At 39.3% G+C, this 23,751-nt stretch overlaps 1 protein-coding gene across 28 annotated transcripts in view; it reads left to right on the top strand.

The window, feature by feature from the left end:
* Window positions 1-23,751, top strand: part of Nrxn1 (neurexin 1) — a 1,058,108-nt gene that overhangs the window by 375,161 nt on the left and 659,196 nt on the right. For 19 of the 28 annotated variants that reach the window (XM_040736989.1, XM_040736999.1, XM_040736994.1 and 16 more), the window contains 3 exons: window positions 14,809-15,110; window positions 17,204-17,227; window positions 18,336-18,497. In XM_040736989.1, coding sequence (XP_040592923.1) covers window positions 14,809-15,110; window positions 17,204-17,227; window positions 18,336-18,497 — 488 coding nt within the window. The remainder of the gene's footprint in view (window positions 1-14,808; window positions 15,111-17,203; window positions 17,228-18,335; window positions 18,498-23,751) is intronic. The other 9 variants (XM_040737015.1, XM_040737014.1, XM_040737013.1 and 6 more) reach the window with 1 other exon arrangement.

Raw genomic sequence — 23,751 nt, 5'->3', positions numbered from 1 at the left:
CCCTGTCTCGAAAAACAAAACAAAATGTCTTGTAGTTTTCTCACTCTTTTACTTTCTGTAGAAATGTGAATCGAGATTTCTTTCTTTTACTTCTCCATAATTTTAATATTGAAATCAGTGGCCTCGTGTTTTGAAAGACTCATTGCTCAAAACAATAATACTCACAACCAAAAATAATATAGGATTGACACTAAGTTCCTGCTGGTCAGTAACTCATCACTGCCTCTCGGGTGAGCCTTCCTGGTGTCTTTCTGTCAGGGATATCTTGTCTTTTCTTATGGTCTTTTACATTCCGGCCTGAAGCAAGCTGCTTCATTTAATTGTCTTCATCCTGTTATTTTAGTCTGAGGTAAATTTCACAAATGTTTGATTTTTATTTTTTTGAAAATTCATACATATGTATGTACTGCATCTTAATCATATTCACACAACCATGTACTCACTTCCAACTTTTCCCTCGACACATCTTCCCCTAACTTCAATATTTCCCTCTTTCTTTCTCTCTCTCCCCCACTGTTTTTTTGTAAACCACTCACAGGGTCCAATTAATGTTGCCTGGACTTGGAGTCATCCCCTGAGGTATAGGTGGCCTACAAGTAAACAAACAATGAGGAGAAGTGGCCCTCTTTCAGCAACCATTGACAGGCAATAACTTCTCAGACAGAGATAGAGCCTCTGCAACCCCGCTCTCCTCCATTATGGAATTCTCACAGGCTGGAGATGCTGTCATTCTTGTATGCATCAGCCACCCATGTTCACAGGCAAGCATTTCTCCATCCTCCTCCCATCCTCTGTCTCTTACATGTTCTTCTTCTGTCTGGGACTTCCTACACTTTGATTTTCTTCCTTTTTACTGCAGAACTTCACTCATTTTTACACCCAACTCTGATGTTTTTGCTTTGTTTTCCCCTTTTTTCCCCCTGAGATTTCAAAATTTCAAATCTATTGTCCTTCAGATGTTACATCAGCTTTAAAGTTCTTATGAAGCATCTCAGGTTTTGAAAAGTTAGTTTTAACTACTACTTAGTTCCTTTGGCCGTTTTGTGTGCCTGTATCTGTTTTGCATCATGAAACTTTGCAAAGCCATTAGCACCATGCCTCACAAATAGTAAGCTCTGAAGAAGTGTTTTTCCATCAATGACTTCTTTTTTCTGGTATCCCAGAACTTATTTTGTTAAAAATATGTTATATAACAATGCCTAAATATCTTTACATTCTTAAGTACAGTCAAGTAGTGGTGGTGGTGGTGTGTGTGTGTGTGTGTGTGTGTGTGTGTGTGTGTGTGTGTGTGTGTGTGTGCTGATCCTGGTAGCATTTCACTAAAAATCTCTAGGAGGGCAAACATGTACATAGACAGGGAATAATGGCTTTCAGGAGGAAAAATGGACACTATGAAGGAAAAAGATGAAATACAAGGACCAGTGACCTTCAGGGATGCTAGTATCCGAAAGCGCTTTGAAGGCGTGCAACACCTCCCCTGAATAACTGAATATCCGCAGAGCCAACACTCATGACCTTGAGCCCAGCAGATCTTTTCCACTGAATGTGATCTTATTCTAAGGGAAGTCAAATTATTCTTTTCCATTGCCAAGAAAACCTCAGAGCTTTCAAACCAGTTTGTCTTCAGAGATGTCGAAATTGTGCTAAGGCAGGCCACAGAGCAGAGACCTCAGCTCACTGCTGCTGAGATTCTTGGAAGCGCAGACCTTTCCATTTTGTGTAGAGTTCTGATGTTTCCAAGCTGCAGGCCAAGTCTAAAAAGGACCTTGATCTGAGGCAGGAAGGGCTGAAGGGCTGCTTCTGTGCCTTTCTTCAATCTGAGCAAGACAAAGCATTTGTTTGACTGCAAAGAATGGCGAGGCATGAGAAAGCAGAAAAGTGTTCAGTCCACCTGCTTGTTCCCTCCTTCCAACAGCCGAAGCGCCTGCTTTTCAATTAGCCAAACAAGCGGTGGTAAATGAGGAAGACGGGGAAGATTCTCTTTGTCCCGAGACCGAAACACATTGGAAGAAAACAGGAGCAGACTATTTTTAAAAGCCATTGTGTGAAGGCTGCTTTTAGTCGGCATTCCGCGGGGTTAAAATCTCCAGCCAACTGTTTATAAGGATGGAGCAGGGAGAAAAGGGGGCAATTGGAATCCGCACCCTGAAGTTTCAGATGTGTCACTGTGTTAAAGAAAGATGAGCTTGTCAGGGAGAGGCTGCTGATGGATGAGGTGTTGGCTGGTCTCAAAGGATTTGGGGACTAGCTTTTGTTCTGTGTCTTTATTTTGTCCCAAGCCTGGCTTCTATGACCTTTTGCCTCAAAGCGCAGAATCCCTGTTTTTAATGTTGATAGTGAGATATCTGGTATCCATGTTCTTTTCATCAGCTTCTGAACAGAGACTAAGGACTGTCCCAGGCAGACATTTAAAGCCTGGGAAAGTATGTCCCCTGTGAGTGTTTGAGTGGTTTTTTTTAATCACTAAACTATATGTATTTGTGTAGTGAATTCTAGAGAATGGTTGAATTTAAAAGCAATAAATAGTAATTTAGTGAAGCTGACTGGTTTTTTTCTGTGTGAGGCCTTGTGCTTCTCCTAGTTCTGCTAGTGACACACAGCCCATTGTTTCTTGACAGATGATGATGACCTTTGGGAGGAGAAGGAGTAATATCAGTAAGCATGTTTAGCTTTCCAAGTTTTCTGAAGGGGCTTTGTATTTGTTCATGCTATTTTACAAAAGGATTGGTCCTTAAAAGGGAACCTTTGACCAACTCAGAAAGGAGAACATATAAGCACATTTCAGTGTTCCCACTTAGTCTAAGGTTGATCGCTAGTTAATTAAGTGAGATGCAAGCATGACAATACCATCAACAAGCAAGCCACGCAAATATCTAAAGCAGCACAGGTTTTGTGACATTTTCATAACTAAATTAATATGGAGAGAGCCACACCATCACACACATTAGATGTGTGGCAACTGTGTCTCCCTTTCTTTTCTGTCTTCCCAGTGGTCAGGCCAGAAGTAACTAGTTATGATGGGGAGTGAACTCAGCTCCAGACATCCTTACTTTTTAAGTCCTTTGGCAACTCTGTTTTTATTTTAAATTAATAAACATTTAAATATTAGACATTTTGTCTCATTGCCTCAGCATACTACATCAGCCAATCATTTTACTTCAAGCCAAACATCCGTGACATGTGTTTTATTTCATTTTTATTGTAAAATAGCATGTAGAGTGTAGAAGGGAGTCCTGAGTCAATTTATATTGTTGAAGTGGGCACAAGAGTTAGCTAGAACCTTGTGCAAGCCATTCATAAGTTTGCAGGCCTTTGACAAGCTTCTTTATTTCGATAGAATAGGTGTCTTTCACAGTGAACCCCCAGGTGTGTTTTCTTATCTGCCCCTTCCTCCTATCCCAGACACAGAAGACTGATCCCATAGTAAACATATTACAAATTGATGCAATCACATTTGTTCTTTAGGGGAACTGAGAACAGGAAAGTATTACTTATTACTTAGCCCTGTAATTTACCAGAGCTGGGTCATGTGATTGACACAATCCCAGGAGGTACCAGAAATTCTTCTTTGGGGAGCTTGAGTTTACCAGGGTTTATTTCTTTCCTAGATATGGTTTAATAACACTTTTTATTCTGGGAGACACCTCAGAAATCTCCATAATAGGTTCAGAGCATTTATACTTAAGCTAGAATTGGGAGGGTATTGAGACAGAGGAATGCATCACTGGAAGAACTGAGAAAAAAAGCTCCCAAATGACATGGACAATCTGGGATGAGAAATACAATGTTCATAGTGTTCCTCTGTGATAGCTCTAAATATTACAGTTGGGGCTATGAAAGACAATGGAACCCTCAGATGTAACTAGTAAAGGCAGATGTGTCACATACTTCAGATAGATCCTCATTTTTCAAACATCTGACAATGTTTCCTGACTGAATGACTACATCCGTAGTAGTGAAACAAATTCACACTCAACAACACTCACTCTCTTTCTATGTGTCTCCAAACACATGTAGAACTGAACCGAGAGAGCTCCTAATTTCACACTAAGAGGCCTACCTTCAGGTAAATAGATCAACTGACACTTGTATAATTTTATTGGAGGAGCATTCATAGCCCCAGATTCACTCATATAAACTTAACAGCAAGTAAAATTACTTTTCTTTTCAAATGTATTTTTTCCTAAAAATTGCACTTATATGAAGTGCCTCATATTGAGGGAATAAAATAGCCACCAAACTTATTCTTCTGGAACCTCAGTAAAACACATTGAAGGTATTCTATCTGAGCTGAGCAAGACAGATGACTAGAACAGAGAGTTTATGGTTAAAAAGAATACATTTCTCTGTGATCTTTTCTGAATTTCATATCCACACCAAATAAGAGAAGTGCGTGGGGTTAAAGGTTGCCAAGGAAGATTCTATTAAATGAATCCATCAGAAAGGCATTCTACCCCTATCTTGTTACATGATTTTATCAGCCGGAAGGCAATAGCATTTGGCACGTGGTTGGGCTTCACTAAATGTTTACTGGATGAATTGACAAAACAGCGAGCGGCTCAATACATCAAGAGTGCTGTAGAGCCGTATGGTGTTTTGGGATGCAAAGAAACACCTGAGATCACTTAGTCCAGACAAGTGGAGTTGTTAGTAGAAAACATGAAACCCAGTGAGCTCGAGTAGAGTGGTTGAGGGCATAGTGCCGAAGGGGCCAGTGGAGAAACACGTGTTCAAATCTCATTCTCGTTTCAATGATTTGTCTTGAGAAAATAAAAAATAGATAAGTAAAAAGCAAAAATTCCAAATTTTGCACATCAATCAGGTACATAGAATTAGGGAAAATCACTGTGTTTTCCCCCTTCCTTTCTCTTACTTAATACTTTTAATCATTCTGGAATTGAACCTTAATGGACTAAAACGTTTAAAATTGGTGTGCTGGGCCTAGAGATATGAAGGGTAATAAAAGACCTGATAAAAGTTTGTTATTTTTAGCTGTTCAGCAATCTTTTAGATTGAAGGGGTTACTATAGTAGTAACAATAATGAGTGATAGCTCACAGTAATTAATTGTCTACCAAAATACCAGGCTTGAGGTTATGTGTGCCAAAGCATATTCAGTGGAGATTTCTTTCATAGAACTGTTGAGAAATTCTGAAAACAAGAATCTTAGCAGACCCCTTTATAAATAGAACTTCCCACAGATCTAATTGTTTCCCTCCGCATTTACTGGAAGACAGTAAAACTATCCGGCATTATTCGTGGTCCCTTGTTCAGTTGCTGACTTCCCACCTAAGCACCAAGGGCTGGGAAAGTAGAGGGAGAAGAAATATGAGTTCATAGACATTGTGAGCCTGTGCTCTTCCCAGACAACAGTGTTACAAGGATGCTTCCTGGTCCGTGGGTATCAACAGCCAGAAATGATATGTTTTTGCATGTGTTAAAGACAAGAGATAAAGTCAATTAGCATGGAACTTATCCTCCCAGATAGTCCCACAAGCAGTTCTTCAGTACTTAGGGCTCAGTTTAAATATCTTAGTCACTGTTACTCATGGAACACTAACCATCATGGAAGATACTCTTTTCCTCTTATCTCCAATATATTAGTTTGAGGATAGCAAGAGCCCTGGGACCCAGTTTATTGGTACATTTCTCTTTCTTCATTTTTCTTCTTTCTTCTTTTTTTTTTCAGAGCTCTGTGTGTAACAGCTCTGGCTGTCTTGGAACTCATTTTGTAGACCAGGCTGGCCTTAAATTCACAGAGATCTGCCTGCATCTACCACCCGGAGTCCTGGGATTAAAGGCATGCTCCGCCACATCCAGTTTATTAGTACATTTCTAATACCAAAACCATTGCCTCCCAACTGTTGGTATCAAGTATGTGATTGTAAATAAATAGTGATGGCTAATCTCCTTTTGCCTGTCAAATTCAGCTCTAGGTGCTCTACATGTGTTACCAGTGAATGCAATACACTTTCTCTTCTCTTGAAATCAAAGTCATGACACAAATTTCCATGAACCTTTCTGCTTTCTTTAATTAATAAAAAGGAGCTTGGCAGTAGCAGTGCACACCTTTGATCCCAGCATTCAGGAGGGGGAGGCAGAGGCAGGCAGATCTCTGTGAGTTCAGGGACAGCCTGGTCTACAGAATGAGTTCCAGGATGGCCAGGGCTACACAGATAAACCCTGTCTCAAAAAATTTTTTTAAAAAGAAACAAAAATTCTACAGTCCAAGTGTTCTAACTTATACTGGTTTTACTATAAATCAATTTGTTTTTTTCATTATCTTAATAAACTGATAGCAACAAATCACAAATATAAACCAGAAACTTGGTCAAAACTAAGATACAGGGGAGGAGTGCTATTACATAAATAACATCTCTGCCTATTTTAGGCCCTCATTGTACTTAATGCACATGTATTGGCTTCTGTCTTTACTAGAAATGTGGAGGATACCAACATAACTTACATTCTTTATCTCGTTTAAGAAATTGCCCTTCTCTTAAATGTAATGGATTCTGATTTGGTACTGCAAGCGTCCTCCATTTGGGTATTGATAGTGTTATAATATTCCTAGTTCACTTATGCACAAGTGGAAATGTGGCAGCCAAGGCCTATCTACTCACCAAGTCTGGTCACATCTAGAGTACATGGTAGTGTGTGTGTGTGTGTGTGTGTGTGTGTGTGTGTGTGTGTGTGTGTGTGTGTGTTCAACTCCATGAGCAAACCTTTTAAATTTGCTCGATGAATACCACGGCCTGCTAGACAGCATCAGGAAAGAAATACCCTATAGATTTCTTTAGAAGAGAAATAGTAAGTTTCCAAACCCACTGACAATTCTATTGTAATATTGACTAAAGATGAAACACATTGAGAATAAGAAATCAGCCATCATTTTCAGTGATTTAAAGCCTGGACTCTGCTGGGATGCATATTAAGTAGATATTTGACACATTTGTACACTGATCAGATACAGACATTGCATTTCTTCCTAGGTTTCTTCTTTATGATCAAAAGATACAAAATCATTGAACTGAATGTTTATTCCTTCATTAAAATGTGGTAGGGCCCTATTGTGGCTTCCTTTTACAATTGCAGCACTGTGAGAATCTATTTAACAATGGAATCTTCACAGTTTCCATCAGTATCAATTGGAAGATCACCTTATAGTACATATTATGGCTGGCCAGGTACCCTGATACCCTCAAATTCTCATAATTTTCAAAATGTAACAATGACACAGTCTCCAGGCCACAATATGAGTAGTGAGGGCTAAGAGGTCATTTTTGAGCACTTTTTCAGCCAATGCTGTCTCACACTCATGTTATGTGAAGTTCTGCCTTGATTTGTATCTACATACAAGAACTATTCTGTAATTTGGAATGCTTTACTACATCGCCAAATGTGGGTAACTCCGACGGTAGAGATTTAGAACTAAAGGTGCTACTGCTCTGATTCTTGGGTGGCTGGAGGGAGGTGCATTCATGGCTACTCTTTGAAGCTTCATTAAATAGCCCAGTCTGTGTTAGTAATAGTGTGCTTTCCTACCTAAAATGATGTCTCCTATATCCACCTTGAAAAGGAGGATTGTCTGTACACAGAATACGTGCAATTGTGCTTTGAAAATGACCATATTCCAAGATTTACTTCTTTCATGAGGGATCGTTTATTGAAACCCAGCAAATTCATAAATTCTTGCAGAAAAATCACTTTAAGGTCTATAGTTAGCAAGCTACATTTACTTTTTAATGTTTACTAATCCCAGGTTAAAATACACTAGAGTCTAGAGGCTGCAGACTTAGCAATGGGGATCTGAAAACAATGTGGTCACAAACACTGCAGCACTGAAAGCTTTGTGGATGCTAGGGTGCTTGCCCATGACTCTGCTGGTATGCCATTGGATCCTTGTAAAATGACGGTCATCTCTCAATACACAAAGTCATGAGGTATCGGATTCCCCGCACCTGCTGGTATTTAACTATTCAAATCACTTGCCCAATTGGATTTGAAGGGCATGGTGCCAGGCTTTTGAGCCATTTTTGCTTAGTTTTGGCAAACATGTGTTCAAGTCTAAGATGCAATCCACTCATTGGTTATGAAAATGAGGTTTATATGACATACTCTTGTGACCTGAGGAGGGGTCTGAGGCTGGATCAAGATGGCAAGAATTTATTCTGGCTGTCTTCCACTTAGAAATGCTCCCATAATCTTGATTTTGGGGTTTTTTTCACTCTGATAAACAAGTGAGGGCATTGACTTAAATAATATCAGACTGTTCTTTACCTTACAAATGTCACTATCTCGACTCTATTTTTAAGAGTATGTCTCTTCATTTGTATTTTTTGTGGAAATTTGGTTGCTTATTTCTTGGTTAGTTGCTGCTGTAGGTTGATTTAAATAAACCAATAAAACCTGATTGAATATTTTGTAAAGTACGTCTTATTACTGTACAATAATAGAGGTTAGCCTCAGAACTTATACATGCCCAATTATATTTAAGAACTAGATGATGTTTTACAGTATTGTACTAAGTAAATATAATAATGGACTACTTTTTCTTTAAAATAATATTATTTTCCTATAATAATGATTTGAACTTAACTTTATAAAAGGTTAGAACAAATGAAATGATCTCACTTTCTGTCAGATTACTTGGAAACAGAGGACTTAATTGGACAGGTATTTCAAGAGGCAAAGTTTCCCAGTTGGTGTTTTATCTCTATTGTCTGAGACAACCAATCTTATCATTTAAATTTAATATTCTAAACTTGAAGCAATTTCCTTTGTTAAGCCAAGGACCTCTTTGCTGTGACAGTCTGGTATGCTTGCCTCCTGAAGTAGAGAAATAAATGAAGTAGACCTTTGACTCAAATCTTTATTTGTGTGTGGTTGTTTTATCACTTATTAATTTAGGTGTCTGATTTGTACTGAATGCAATCTTAGAGTTATACAACTATAGTAAAACCTTACAAATTTGTATGAGTTGGGATTATATATGAAAAGCAAAGTCATCCAGGGCAATGATGTAGAGTGGATTCTTGACAAAGAGTTCATTTGAAAGTTCTTCCTGCAAGTGTTGGCGGTGGGTCCTTGCTCTGTTCATTCTGGCTCTTAAAATGCCCAATGCTTTGATTAGAAATTTTGTTTAGTGAAGTTCAGAAGGCTTGGAAGTTGTGTAAATAGGTCAAATTAATGAGGTTATACCACATGCAGGAAAGAAGAAACAATATTGTTTGAGAAAATTTCGTTGAGAACTTTTGAAGCAGTCTGACCTCTTTTTGTTCCTCAGATGAGATGGAATCATTGATTGTTTGTATAGAAAGGCATCCAGGTGGTGAACCCTACTAACCAGTTAAATACATGGCTTATCTCTAATACCATTCTGAACCTGCCACCCAGTTAAATATATGGCTTATCTTTAAGGCCATTCTAAATGAGCAATTTGGGTTTGTGTTTTGTATCAAATGCAATGTTCAACATGTAGCTAATCATAAGAAAACCATCATTACATTGAGGTTTAATTTTATCAGTTAGAAACTGGTATGAAGTTCCTATCACATCCCTCAGGTCTTCCTTTAGAGAGTGTAAAGCACATTTAGGGACTTAATCCAGGATCATTTTCCCATTTCTGGAGATACCCAGGTATCCCCTCTTGTGGGAAGAGTTCTGAGAACAGATCTGACTGACCAGTGCCAAAGTATAGAACCATTCACCCTCCTAGGTGTCATCAAGAGTGCAATTACTTTTTTCTTTTTTGGTTTTTACGAGACAGGGTTTCTCTATATTTTTTTGGAGGCTGTCAGTCCAGCCTGGCCTTGAACTCACAGAGATCCGCCTGCCTCTGCCTCCAGAGTGCTGGGATTAAAGGCATGCGTCACCACCGCCCGGCTAAGAGTGCAGTTTCTTAGTGTCTTATTCACATTGTTAATTCATCTGCTGTGTCTTCCAGGGAATTTACCCTGTTGTTTCAACATGCCAGGAAATAACTGTTACCATAATTATCCTAGATTCTTTTGGGTAGCTCAGATGAGAATTCAGGTTTATTCTGCCAAATTTATCTGTGTTCAAGACAGACTACCAAGAACATATAAAGTTCTAATTCTTCTGTTGAACTTTCAGCAAAGTAGAAGACAAGAATTATTTATTTCCATATAAATTTTGAATGGATAAAAATAGTCTAGGATTTAATTCCAAAGACTCCATCCTAGAACTCACTTATCAACTTTATAGTTACATGAAGCAAATTAATAACACACTTGGATAAATTCTCCATGTTTATGATCAGATTGTTTTTTTAATCTCTGGAACTTTGTACCATGTTTATAGTTAGCAGTAGTTAGTCATCACCTTGACATCAAACAGTTAACACATTATTATTACATCTGTGCACATAATATTCTTTGCTGAATCTTATTGCTATGAAGTGTAAATTACATTTAGATTATTAATATATACTGAAATGTACTTTTAAATGTGACTCAAAATTTTACTATTGCTATTGTTTTAGTTTTCATGAATAATTTTTACCATTAATAAGTGCAACAGTTTTCTTAAATCACTCTTTCAATGAAGAAGAAAATTTTCAGTTTTAATGTTCTTTCGTTTTTATTTATGTGTCTGATTTTTTTCTGTATGTGTGTGGCTGTCCTCAGATGTGGGAAGAAGATGACTTAACTCATGAAACTGTGGTTATAGCTGATTGTGAGCTGTCTAATGTGGGTGCTGTGAACCAAACACAGGTCCTTGGAAGGATCAGCAAGTGCTCTTCTCTTTACTCATGAAGCTACTGTCCCCAGCTTTAAGAAGGAAATATTTGATCAGGACAATTTAAATTAATTTTAAAAATAGTGCTTACATATACCAAGAACCGTGCAATCATAAACACACAAGTGAACTTTTGCTCTACAAGCTCACTACAATCAACATCCCAAATAAGAGTAAAATCTCACCAACTCTGCCAAAGGCTGCTGTTGCCTCAATCTATAACATCAAAGAATGCAACTTATTCTTGCTTTAAACTTTTCATTCATAGAATCAGAAGCCCATGATGCCTTGTGTCTGGCTTTTTCATTGTTGTTGGTCTAGCCTCACATTATTACTTTTAGATTTACCTATATTATATCATACAGTATATGGATGATCAACCTGAGGTCATATATTCTCTTTACTGTTTAACACCTCATGAAGATGTGCAAGGACTTTCTTGGGTACACACACAGAACCTGAATATATGCTTTTCTCGTTCTCAAACAATCAACTCTTACTACTAAGACATGTTCATAGACACATTGCTGTGACATCTCAGAATGCTACTCCACTCCCCTCCCATCAGTGACAGGGCATTACCAGACCGTGACTGGGTTGGTAGCAGGAGGCTGGGTTCTAGCCTTCTGCGACTGTGCATCTTATGATGTGGACAGTCATTCAGAGTCTATAGATTTTATTGTCTTAAATAATGTACATGGAAGGATGGAGTTAGAAGGAGGCCGCTAAACCATCTCCAGTTCAGAGATCTATTCCGAGTAATGGTAAAATATTAGAGTAGTAATTTCCTGAAAATATAGCTCACCATCTGTGAAATTGCCATGAGATCACAGTGTCAATCAGAGCTTTTATAGTAGGTCAGTTTTCATCTCATCAACCTCATCAATAGTGGATAAGAGTAAATCTGTCAAAGCTTTGTCAAAATGTTAGATTCTTTTTTACTTTTTAATTGTTGCCAATGTTTTGGTTGTGAAGTAGTATTGAATATAAGTTGATTTCTTCATATTTATTTTAATGAAACTATCCACTTACATTATTTACATAATGATCCCAGAAGCTGTCCATTTACTCTGCTTATTTTCTCCTTTTTAGTATTGATTTGTTGGCAATCTTCCTGGATGCTATGTTGCAATTCTTTGTGATATGAAATGAAAATATTTTTCTTAGATTTTTATTAAATTTTCCTGAACTTTTGTGGTATTATCAATAAATGGATTTTGTTATTTTAATTTGGATGAGCCAACATTTTAGTTGTTGTATGATACTTCAAATATTTTTATTTCAAAGTTTACTGTCTTAGGAATATTTTACAGATTCCCATCCTGATTTTAGCCTTAGACCAACTAGAATTGATTTGTTTCATTTTGTTTGTGATAACTACATATTCTAACACTGTTTATTAACTAATGGTCCTGTCATTCCTCTTTACCTAAAGTGCAAAACTTAATATAAATAACTTCCATATGTATTTAGAGCTATTTTTATATTATTTATTTTTGTCTTACTATTTGTCTCAATCCATTCTCTTACATGCTATAAATTTCCTGTGTCTACCATTATACAGTCAAGTTGCAGCATCTCGTTCTCTATTTTGGCTACTTTGTTTTTCCTAAAGAACTTGTAAAATTAGCTTCTTACATCAATTTAAAAATCCAATGGGAATTCAGTAAATTTTTACTGAATCTATAGATTCCTTTAAATTTGCTAAAATAGCTTTCCCTGGCTTATGAGGAACCCTATGGACTTTCTAAGATAATACAAACCAGACACTTCCATGGATGATCTTAGTCCTTCCAATTATATACTCGTAATTTGCTAATCTGCCAGCATTGTCCTCAATTTTAATATTTACATTGTTCACATGTGTTTCTTGGTCGCAGTGTTAGCTGTGATTTACAGGATGGTACTGAATTCATATATTAATAATCAGAATCCTTTCCTGGGTTTTGACCTTGCAGATAGGTTTTTTTTTTCCTTTTCAAAATCAAACGTGCTCTAGGTTTTAGAATATTTGCCACATTTATTTCCCTGAGGAGGTAACAGGGAAGACAGATGCCTTTTACCAACATTACCAGTTACCGTCTCTGCCTTAGTCTTATAGAAAGGGACAGGGGTCAGGACTGGAGACCACCCTACCACAGGGACAAGCTCTCCCCTCCCCCATGGTACTCCTGGTCTCCCCTACGCACCGGATGACTGAAGGGCCAGGGTTCCATTTATTTCAGCTCCATCACCAGCTGAAGGCTGAGCCCCTATAGTATCACTAATTGTCTCAGACACTGACAGTTTTAAAAGATGTGTAATCTCCTTCAGTCTCATGACAGCTACCAATCCGTCATAATGAAATCTTTTAATACACACCAAGGTGGTGCCCTGTATCGAAACGGTTGTCATAGTAAACTCTCCATAGACTTAGATCCCTCCATCAAATCATTCTGACACAGGAATTGGGTCTGCTGTGTTCATTGCCCATCACTAAAATGCAGTACTGGATCTACTATGAGGGCAGGGCTCAGTTACCCTTAAATGTATGGAATAAGACAACTTCTTACTAGGAATTAGTTTGTGTTTCCTGTGACTCTCACGTATAATTTGGTCTGTTTTCCATGAGCAGTAGATTCACTAATTGTTTACCAGCAGTCACTGAGGATGCTGGCAGGGCTTGCAACATCGTCTACCAATGTGTAGCCACTTCAAGAAAGTTGGGTCGTCTGGCTGTGAGGAGCCAAACCCTTGAATTGAGCTCTTGACTCTAAGATGGGAATTAAACTAGCAAACGATGCCTTGGTAGGCTTGATTGATGGCACATCTCTGTAATCCCAGTGCTCAGGAAGCTGGGGCAGGAGGATTGTTAGCTGGAGGTCAGCCTGATCTACATAGTGACTGCCTCAACAAAACAAAATTAGAACAGAAAGGGAAAAAACTCTATTGCCAGTGGGGGGAATAAAACTCATGCTGGTTTCTGAATATTCCAGTGTGTTAACCGAGATGCTGTTCTACCAGCAAAACAGATCCTGCCCTCTCTTTGGTAGAACTTTTAATTCTCTTTCTAGTTTATCACAAGCTGATTTCTAACCAAAAGGCCTCTTTTGCTGTTGTTGTTTTGGATTTTTTGTTTGTTTAGGATCTTTTTTGGTTGTCATTTTTTAAATTTGTTTGCATGTGTTTCGGCACATTTACCATCATTGCTTGGGAAGACACGGGCACATTTGATTTTACTTACATCACCGTTGGGTTGCCTTACTTTACTGGTGAGAGAAGACTGCTCTTTCCAAATGGCCTCATTTCTGTTTGATCTGTCTGACATGTGGTGGGATCCACATTGTAGCTTCTAAATATACTAAAGACGCAGCTACATACAGATCGTTGAGACTTCATTTGCATGCTGGTCCTATGATGTTCATAGCAGCCAGCCTTACCATCTGCTCGGTGAGACCAGGGGATGAGCTAACCCTCCAGATCACTGCAGCAGACTTTTTATAACTACCCTCTCCATGAGGGAGACAGTACATACATACCCCATAGGAGGAGACTGGTTTATTTATTCCCAGATCAAATTCCTTCTTTTCCTCTTACAAAAAACAAAAACCAAACACCTGTGTGGTCTCCTCAGTGGTGAAAATGCTTGGGTCTTCATTGAGAAAGATCTTTGAATACAGACATCTCCCAGAAAACCATTTCCTCAGTTGGATGGTACAAATGTTATCAGCAGACAGACCCCAGCCAATATGCATTTATGGTACCTGATTCATGCCCTGAAGATAACACAGAGCTGCCTTGTCTGATCAGAGCTCTTACAGCGATACTTAAAAATTAATTGAACTTTCAAGAATGTCACTTTTCGCTACTGTAGTTGATGGCCCAATACCTGAAGCGGTTTATTAAAAGTGTACTGCCACCTACAGCACCCTCCGCGTCTTTGACGGGGGCTTTTGTCCTGATTGTCTGTTAATTTAAGCAGAGTTCACTAGCTGCTGCATTTATTAAGGTCTACCGACGTGCCGTGCACTTATTGACTTACACCCGTATGTTATGTGTTTTCCTCTAGGAAAAGAAGAGTATATTGCCACCTTCAAGGGATCTGAATACTTCTGCTACGACTTGTCACAAAACCCCATTCAAAGCAGCAGCGATGAAATAACCCTGTCCTTTAAAACACTCCAGAGGAACGGACTGATGCTTCACACCGGGAAATCAGCGGATTATGTCAATCTTGCCTTGAAAAATGGAGCTGTCTCTCTGGTCATTAATTTGGGATCAGGGGCCTTTGAAGCGCTAGTGGAGCCCGTGAATGGAAAGTTTAATGATAATGCCTGGCATGATGTGAAAGTCACCAGGAATCTGCGTCAGGTAACAAAGCAGTGGATAAGAGAGTAACCGCCTTTGTTTCTTGCTGCAGCTATGCCTGTGGGACCCACGGCTGTGTGTGTGGTCCTTGAGATCCCCAGTCACGCGAGACAGGACTCAGAGTTGCGCCCAGATTAGCTTTTCCTTCTGAGATGAGTCTTCCTGCCGTACTTGAGCAGGGGCATACCTAGAAAGTCTTAGGCCCCAAGGGCTATTTTAATACGTTGATTTATGAATATTTTCCAGAGGGCTGCAAGGGTATCAGTGCAACCTGCCCTTCCTGAACTGTGTGTGATTTTGTTGTGGTTTTGGTTTTTTGTTTGTTTGTTTAATTTAAAATTGTAGTTTTCATAGTGGTCATTTGGAAGCATGGGCATTGACATTGGGGTCATTAAATCACAGTTCCTTTTTTGTAGCTTAAAAACAATTTTTTTTTGTCACTTGGGATTTTTATTAATCCCTATTCCCTCCTCTTTCCAATCCAACATGGGAAAATGAAAGGTCCCTGAGTGGACAAGTTAAATCTTGGGTGTAACCTATGTTCTGAAGTTTTTGTTTATAAAGATATTCTTGTTTTAGCATAGATTTAACTTAAACTACAAATGATTTGTAAGGTTACCTCATCCTCTAAGTGCCCACTTTTATTGGAATATATATATATATATATATGTATATATATATATTTCTCACACAAGTCTATATATGAGAAAAATACCCACTCTTTACTGAATCTGTGGTTCTAGATATACTGTATGTTTTTAATGAGACATATTACAGTATATACTAAAGCAGACTAGATTGTTCTCATCTTTTGATCATTTTGAGTTTTGATATCTGAAATTTGATATTATAATGTATCATTTCCTTAAGTGTTGACAATGAGTAATTTTTGAATGGTAAATGCTAATCTCAAACTAATATCCTTAACATACTTGTTTCTCTGAACAGCTGCAGAATGACTGATTGTCTCTGGTTTTCCCTTACTAAAACGACCCTCTCTTTTCTGAGCTGTTAACTAACCTTTTCCTTCCTGCTTCTGAACGGCTTCAGCTATCTGAGCTAGAGAAGCAAAAAGGAGCTTAGGAGTGGAGAGTTAGTGTAATTGAGGCAGCCAAGCAAAACTTAAAGACTATGAGAGTCTCCAAGGCCTTTCAGATACCAATGGACACGGGAGGAGTCGCTAGCTTCCCACTGCTTTGGGAGAGGGCTACCCACAGTCAGTGTAGCCATAGACCGCAGGGTTTCCTGTAAGTCTGTCTCTTTGGTTTTTGGTTTTCATTTTGTTTTCTCCTCTCATACACTCGCCAAGAGACTGGAGGCTCATTTGAGGCGAGCCCAGAAGGCAGGGTGGGTCTTGAGGAGCCCACTTTCTAGATGTGCCCTTGCTCAGGTTCCAAAGCCAGTTGAGAACCCGTAGCTCCAAGAAAACAGCGGTTTCTGCAGCCAGGGTGCATGTGTGGCAGGACAGATCACAAACAAGTCCATTCTGCTCATTTCGTGTGTCAGGATCTTTGCTCTGTTTCATTGCAGTATACTGTGACCCTAAAGTCCGTCAATATGACCGAAGGAAGTTTTGGAGTTGAGGAGGAGTCCTTGTGTGCTGTAAAATTGAGTAGCAGGGCAATGCCAACCGATTCCTACTAATTTGCTGGGGCTGGGTATTGGTGCGGAGGGGGGGCTATGATGGGCCTAGGGTGATAATGGCCAGCTGATAGGCTCCAGGCCTTTAGAAGAATCCCTTGTAGATGTTTACAGTGGCCCTCAGTTGTCCTCAGGGAGACAAAAGGAACATTGCCGTGTGTCTGTTTCTGTCTAGTGGCAAGAGATGAACAAGGGCAGGAAAAGACCATCTCCTGCGGGAGGCCTATTTGTTAGTCTGCTTTTTTTCCTTGTAAAATTTTTTTGCCCTTTTTCTATGTTACTAACATGCTTAATAACTAACATGTCATTCATGGAATGTTTCATTCTACTAACCGTTACCTGAATCAAAAAACAAAAAAATGTACTAACATGGTAGAGACCATCATATTTTTTAAGTAACGATCGTTATTCTGTTCACAGTTTTTAATTTCCTTTCTCCCCCCTTCTCCACAAAGCACTCAGGCATTGGACACGCTATGGTAAACAAACTACATTGTTCGGTAGATATCATTCTAACTGTTTCTTATTTTGGGTTTGCCGTGTGTTTCCTTTCTTTCTTTTAACTGTAGACATCATTAACAAAAGAGGAAGTGCGGTTGGTACCCTTCTGCTTACCTTGACCTTCTTTTCATCCGTTGTTGACTTTTCTTGTTTTTTTTTTTTTTTTTTTTTTTACCCTGTTCCCTGTCAACTTCTGTTTTCGAACTCACCTTGTAGGGGCATCGTTAACGTTTCGAACTTTTATTTATTTTTTAATTTATTTTTTATTTTTATTTATTTATTTTTGCATCCAGCTGTGGTTAACACGAGATAAGAAAAAAATGGTGGCTGGCCCGAGTGATCCCAGGCTCAGCCAGTCTCTAACCATTCATGATGCATGGCATGGAAACTTGGTTTGGGAATGCTGGAGATGCCACACCCACTCATCTTTGCGTCATCACTAAGCAGTCTTCCGTTCTCCTTTGGTTCTCCCATCTTCTTTCCTTTCTTTTTTGAACGTCCCTGTGCCTCCTGCATGCGCATCGCGAGTGCTGCTCCCAAAGGTTGTTTTGCCGCCTAGTCTTCCCTCAGCATGCCTCAGGCGCTTGCACGCTCAACAAGTTGCTGCTTAGTAGTGCAAACAGTGACGTTGCCGGAAATAGCTTGCGCCTTTTCCGTTAACAAGGTGCACGTTGTGACTAGTGAATAACAGACGACTAAACTTTACTAATATGTACACCAGCAAAACTAACTAACCCAGGAGGCATTTTACTAACACCATTTTTGTGTCTGCTAAATAACTTTTGAGTTGCAGCAGGGATGATGCTGACACTAGTTCAAATGATCAGTTAACTCTCTAACTAGTTTAGATCTCTCAGGGCTAGCTGAATAGAATCCAAGAATAAACCTCAAACAGACATGAAAATGGGTTCCGCTATAGGGCTAAAACTGAAAACCAAACAGAAAAAAAAAAAAGCGCAAAACAAAACAAAACAAAAAAAGGCAAAACAAAAAAATAAAATAAACAAAACACAAACAGGCATACCCCAGGATTGCAGCATCTAGGTCTGAGTATAGCGTGTCCTTTCCCTGTGCTTTGTTATCTAGGTGACAATATCAGTGGATGGGATTCTTACCACAACGGGCTACACACAAGAAGATTACACCATGCTGGGGTCTGATGACTTTTTCTATGTGGGAGGCAGTCCCAGCACAGCCGACCTTCCAGGGTCACCAGTCAGTAACAACTTTATGGGCTGTCTCAAAGAGGTAAATATCGATGTCGTGGAACCATTCTTAACTCACGATCTCATCTTTGCAGATCCGGACTGAGCGCTCCTTTACGGAAGACCTGATGTTCCCAGAGTGAATGGCACAACCTTACATTCAACCTTGGGTTGTTTAGGCAGGATTAGGGGGGTTGGGGTGGGGCGGGGTGGGGTGGGGCGTGGGCTCACCCATCATGCTGAGGAATTAAGCACTGCTTCCCACAGTGGGGACTCTGTTTGCTATGAGAGGGCTTTCAACCAAAAGAGATTTGGGTCTAAAGTTATACTTAGGGATAATTGTTTTGAACTCACTGTCTGGGGCATTGTGTGTACCTTGGTGGTTTGTTTGAAGGTTTAAAAAAAAAAAGGCTACAAGAGGAAAGGAAACAACCTACATAGTAAAGCCATAACAGAAAACAAAATGAGGCTGCATAATGAAACATTTCTGTTGCTGTAATTTTTAACTCCCTCAAAGTGGGGGAGCTGTGTCCTTTGTGATCTGGTAAGTTGACATATTTACCTGAGGAAAATCAGAGCCGAGGAGAGCAATTTTATCCCCCATTTTCAGCTGTCAGTGTCTGCTGTAAATTTTTATATTGCAATTTGTGAGGAAAGACCAGGAGGGCCTTGAATTTCAATTTTATATTCCATAAGAGCTAGTTTTTTTTTTAAATCTATTCAGTCACTATAAATTTTGTTTTCTGGATATTGGAGCATGAAGTTCTTCCCTTGTTGCATGGCAACAATGAGACAATGTAGACTTTTACAAGCTAAAGTGGAAAAATTATAAACTTATTAGTTGTTTAGGCACAATAATCACTACCAACACGCAGTGGTGTAGCTTGTTTTGTTCTAAAGAAAATGTAATCATATAAACTTGATTGAAATATTTTTATTTCATATTTATTTTTCACTCAACAGTGAAAAATGTCTCTCAATACTTTTAGCTAAGTCATCTTTATTTGTCTTCAAAATACTGTAGCTGTTTCCCTGAGAGAGACACACACACACACACACACACAGAGAGAGAGAGAGAGAGAGAGAGAGAGAGAGAGAGAGAGAGAGAGAGAGAGAGAGAGAGAAGGAGACAGACATACAGACAGAGAAATAGCTCCTGGGGAAATTCAGAATTGCTATAGTATAACAAGTGTATGCAGTTTGCCAAGGACAGAATGGATCCAGACCTTGGGGTGAGGGAATTTGCCTCTCAGAGAGTGAATATTACCTTTCTTCAGAGGTAATAAAATATGCCATAAGGTCTGTGTTAATCTCCATAGGCAATAACAAACTAGCAAAATAGTAATCATCATTATGATAAGAACAGTAGCAACATCTTCGAAAGTCCTTTGTGTTTAACAGCATCTCAAGTTGTCCAGTGACCCTCACAATATAGGTAACGATTTACCTACCATCTTTGTTTTTCAAACAACGAATCTGAGGTTCAGGACAGGTAAATTATTTGCAGGAAGAACGAATACACTTAGGTACTAAAACCCAAAACTCGATTCGATTTCCTAGTCCTCCGTACTGGTAATGACCACAGCTCACTGTGTCCTAGAAACATTTCTTAGGTCACTGACATTCAAGGTTGTACATACAAGCTCTCAGTTTCAATAAAAATAGAAGCTAGTTTTAGAAATGTAGAATGCAGTAGTAGAACACACAGCCTATGTTCTTGTTTGATCTGAAAGGAGGCTGAACTGAGTGTGAGTTTCAGTGATCAGGGAAGACAAGGAAAGGCAGATGTATGAGCCTGGGCAGGCAGTAGATGGACAAAGTAGTTCTGATTAGTTCAGTAAGCAGTCATTACATGCTTTGACTTCACAAGTACACTCCTAACACCCCTGTCTTGCCATTCCTAGGTCTTCACACCAAGGCGTGGCATTTGCCTCCACTATGTCAGCCATAGGACATCCCTTATGTATAAAGAGTGACACTTGGGTTAGACTGGAAAATGTACAGAGTCCAAGGACTTTTAGCAGGAATGTAAATCTAGCTGAAGAGCACCTTTGGGCATTCCTGTGAAAACTGAAGGTGTCTGAGACAGTGGGTCCCTCTGAGACATATGACAATCTGCCTGTTGTCCAGTGAGCAGGCGTGTTTCCATGCATGTGAAGCTGCGCTAAACTGCCTTCACCCGAAACAAGAGTTTCCAATTAAGTTATGCTTCAGGCCAACATCTCCACTGTTCAAACGCTCATACACTGATACATCCCACCATTCGTCTTTTTGTATTAACAGTTTAATCACAATATGGCGGAAAGAGAAAAAATATGTAAAAAAATGAAGTCCCATGGTCTTTCAAGTGTCCCTTAGCTAGCAACTGCACAAAAGTGGGTTCATTCTCTCTTCTCTTTCTGTCAATTATACATGCAAATCCTACTTGTGGGGTGGGCCAAAGCCATCTTTCTGCTTCCCATAGCCTGGGGAATTTGTTTGGAGCAAGCGCTGTGAGGCTTTGCAGTCTTGTGTGATGGTTTTCCCTCCAGCACCCTAGGGGCTGAAAGGTTATAGATACGATCTGTTTATAAATTGAAAATATTCCATTGGAGGGCTTTTCACTAGTTCATAGCTCCCACCTACATCTTTTATAATAACCAGCTTTTCTTATTTCTGAAAGAAAATAGTGAAAAGGCGCTGTGGATTTTTGAGCTAAATCACCTTTCTCTAGGAAGGTCAGATTTGTAGAGTTTGTGGAGAGGAATAAGCCAGTGTTCATTCTCTTGTTTGTTATACTAAACCCTGGCTTAGAGTTCCTAGCCTGTAGCATATTCCATTCCTAATGCCTTAATTACAACTCCATTTATTGGCTTATTATGTTTTTTTATTTTCAATCCAGTACATAATCCCCCTTAGGATAGTCACTCCTGTAGGAGAGTCTAAGGGCACCCAGCCTGAAGCCACAGAGGACACTCTGGAGTATGAATAACCCTAACAATCATTCTCTAACTCTGATTGCTTTGAAAGTGGAGAAGCAGATGTAGACCAGGCAATGTTGGGGATCAATGAAGGGATAACACTGAATCAGCACCCAGCATCCAGACAGATAGCAGAGCTAAGTGGATGATGATGCCCTCCTTGTGATCAATGCTCACTATCATGCAACTAGACACGTCTACTTTATTTACTAATTTCTCCCTTCATTCTTGAAAATTACAGCAAAAAAAATGTCTCAACCTATAGCAGCAAGCTATAGTTTAAATATTTTCTTTAGTGACACCTTACTTCGTTTGTGGCATTTGTAATGGTAAATGAAACCTAGGAGTGACACCATTAGCTACTGGGCCACATAAAGGAAGTTAGTTTTGTTAAAATGACGATCAAATTTCAAAATAAAGTCGCAGTGTGTAAAACACAATCTGCTGACAATGAGATCTTCAACAGCTAGCAGAGAAAATAATTTCTTTTGTGATATTTAACTTAGTCACAAACAATTGAAAAGGTCTTTGGAGAAAATGGCTTTCACGGACTAAAGTTTTAGGAAAGCAAAGGAAAATTTTGTATAATGAGTTAGCATTATACACAGATCACTATAACACAATTAGACACAGGCCTTGAGAAAAACATTTCACAATCTTATTGTAGTGAAAACATCCCAAATTCTTCTTTGGCAGGAATGCTTGTTTCTAGTCTTTGCATGTTTGGAAGCATAATCTAAAAGCTGAAATATATTCACTAAGAACGTTTTATAAACTTTCTATTGAAATGTATTTGAGAGACAAATAGGTACAAGTAGGAGAAAGGCAGAGAGCCCTGAAGAAAGAGGAATCTTGGCGTCTGAAGGAGATGCTTAGGGTCCATTTGAGGAAGCTCCTGTCCCATCCACTTATCTTGTAACACTTGAAAAAGCATTTTCTTGGCTACGAATACTGTAGTTTTGTCCTAAACTGCTCATTAGAGGCGGCTTCCCAACCACCAAAGGTTGGTGAAATTATTCCAATATTTTGACCATGAGTAAGGAATCCAGTGGTGAGAGTATTGCTTCTCCCATTAATCCTATCCATCCTTAACTTAACTCCAGTGTTTCCAGTGTTTTGTATGTTGTAATTTCTTTGTGTCCGTAAAACAGGCTGAAACACCTGCTTCCTTCCTGCGGAGTGGACATTATTTAGCAGGGCTTGCTGGTTAGGAAAGGAGACTAAGGAAAGGGGAAATGACTGTGTGCATGAATAAAACACCTTAGAATGCTTTGTCTGAAGTCTGTTTTCAGACTCATGCCTGCTGCAGGTTTCCTAATCAGTTACTGCCGCGGAGACTGTGCCTGTGTGAGGTCATTTAAAAGGCTGCCTCTAAGAACGGCTTGGAAGGAGCCTGAGGAAACATTCTTGAGAGGGGTTTAAAAATGGAGTGAAACACTAGAGGGAATTAAATCCCTACTGAAAATTTCATCAACCTAATTAGGTCAGCTCAGCCTGTAATTACTCGGGGAGATTTTTATCACTAGAAATCTGTAGGAAGCTCCAAGGTGGATGAAGTGCAGGAAATACCCGTCTTATTAAAAAGGAATTTTCCTGCACTGTGAAAACAGAAAATGGCCGATTCCTGAGTGCACCGGGGTGGGGGGAGGGTCCCCTGGTTGGAATGCAGGGACCACACCCTTGTTCTCACACTGCCCTGTTCTCAGCTCTCAGCAGTTGGAGAGAAGTGTCTCCTTTATGCAGAAGTCCCCGAGTACTTTCTTCTTTTTGCACAACAGAGGATGTTGCTAATGCTGTCAAGACTGTCCCTGGTCGACCCAACTCATCTAAATCCCTCCTTCCGGTAGACTTCCTCCACCGAGATGGAAACCACTACACATAAGAACGAAAGTCCCCCAGAGATTTTGCATTTTAGGTTATTTTTCCTACTCAGAAATAAGGTCATTTTTATGACCTGTTGGAGAAATTGCAGTGGCAGGCGCTTGAAGGATAAGACGATGTTCGGTGATGTCTGTCAGTCACCGGATGTGGGTCTAGGTAGGTCCCACCTCACAGGCTCTCTGATCCTGGACTTCCAAATGTTGGCTGGGAGTATTTTTCAGCCCATTTAGGGTGACTTTGGCTTCATTGACTCTTCAGGGGAGAGTTGCCTTTTACTTCTCTACTTTTTCCTAGAAACTTCTCACACACATCAAATATTTCTGTGTAACCTATTACATGATTTATGTTAATATTCTGCTGATTTGGATAATTCGTGTTAAATTCGCTATTTTAAGATAAGTGTTACTAATGTATGCAAGATTAATTGCTTAGAGGAAAATACAGAGGAAGCTTAAT

Source organism: Mesocricetus auratus, unplaced genomic scaffold (assembly GCF_017639785.1).
Source record: "Mesocricetus auratus isolate SY011 unplaced genomic scaffold, BCM_Maur_2.0 Super-Scaffold_100676, whole genome shotgun sequence".
NCBI classification, from domain to species: Eukaryota; Metazoa; Chordata; class Mammalia; order Rodentia; family Cricetidae; genus Mesocricetus; species Mesocricetus auratus.
This window is presented reverse-complemented; position numbering and strand designations above follow the sequence as displayed.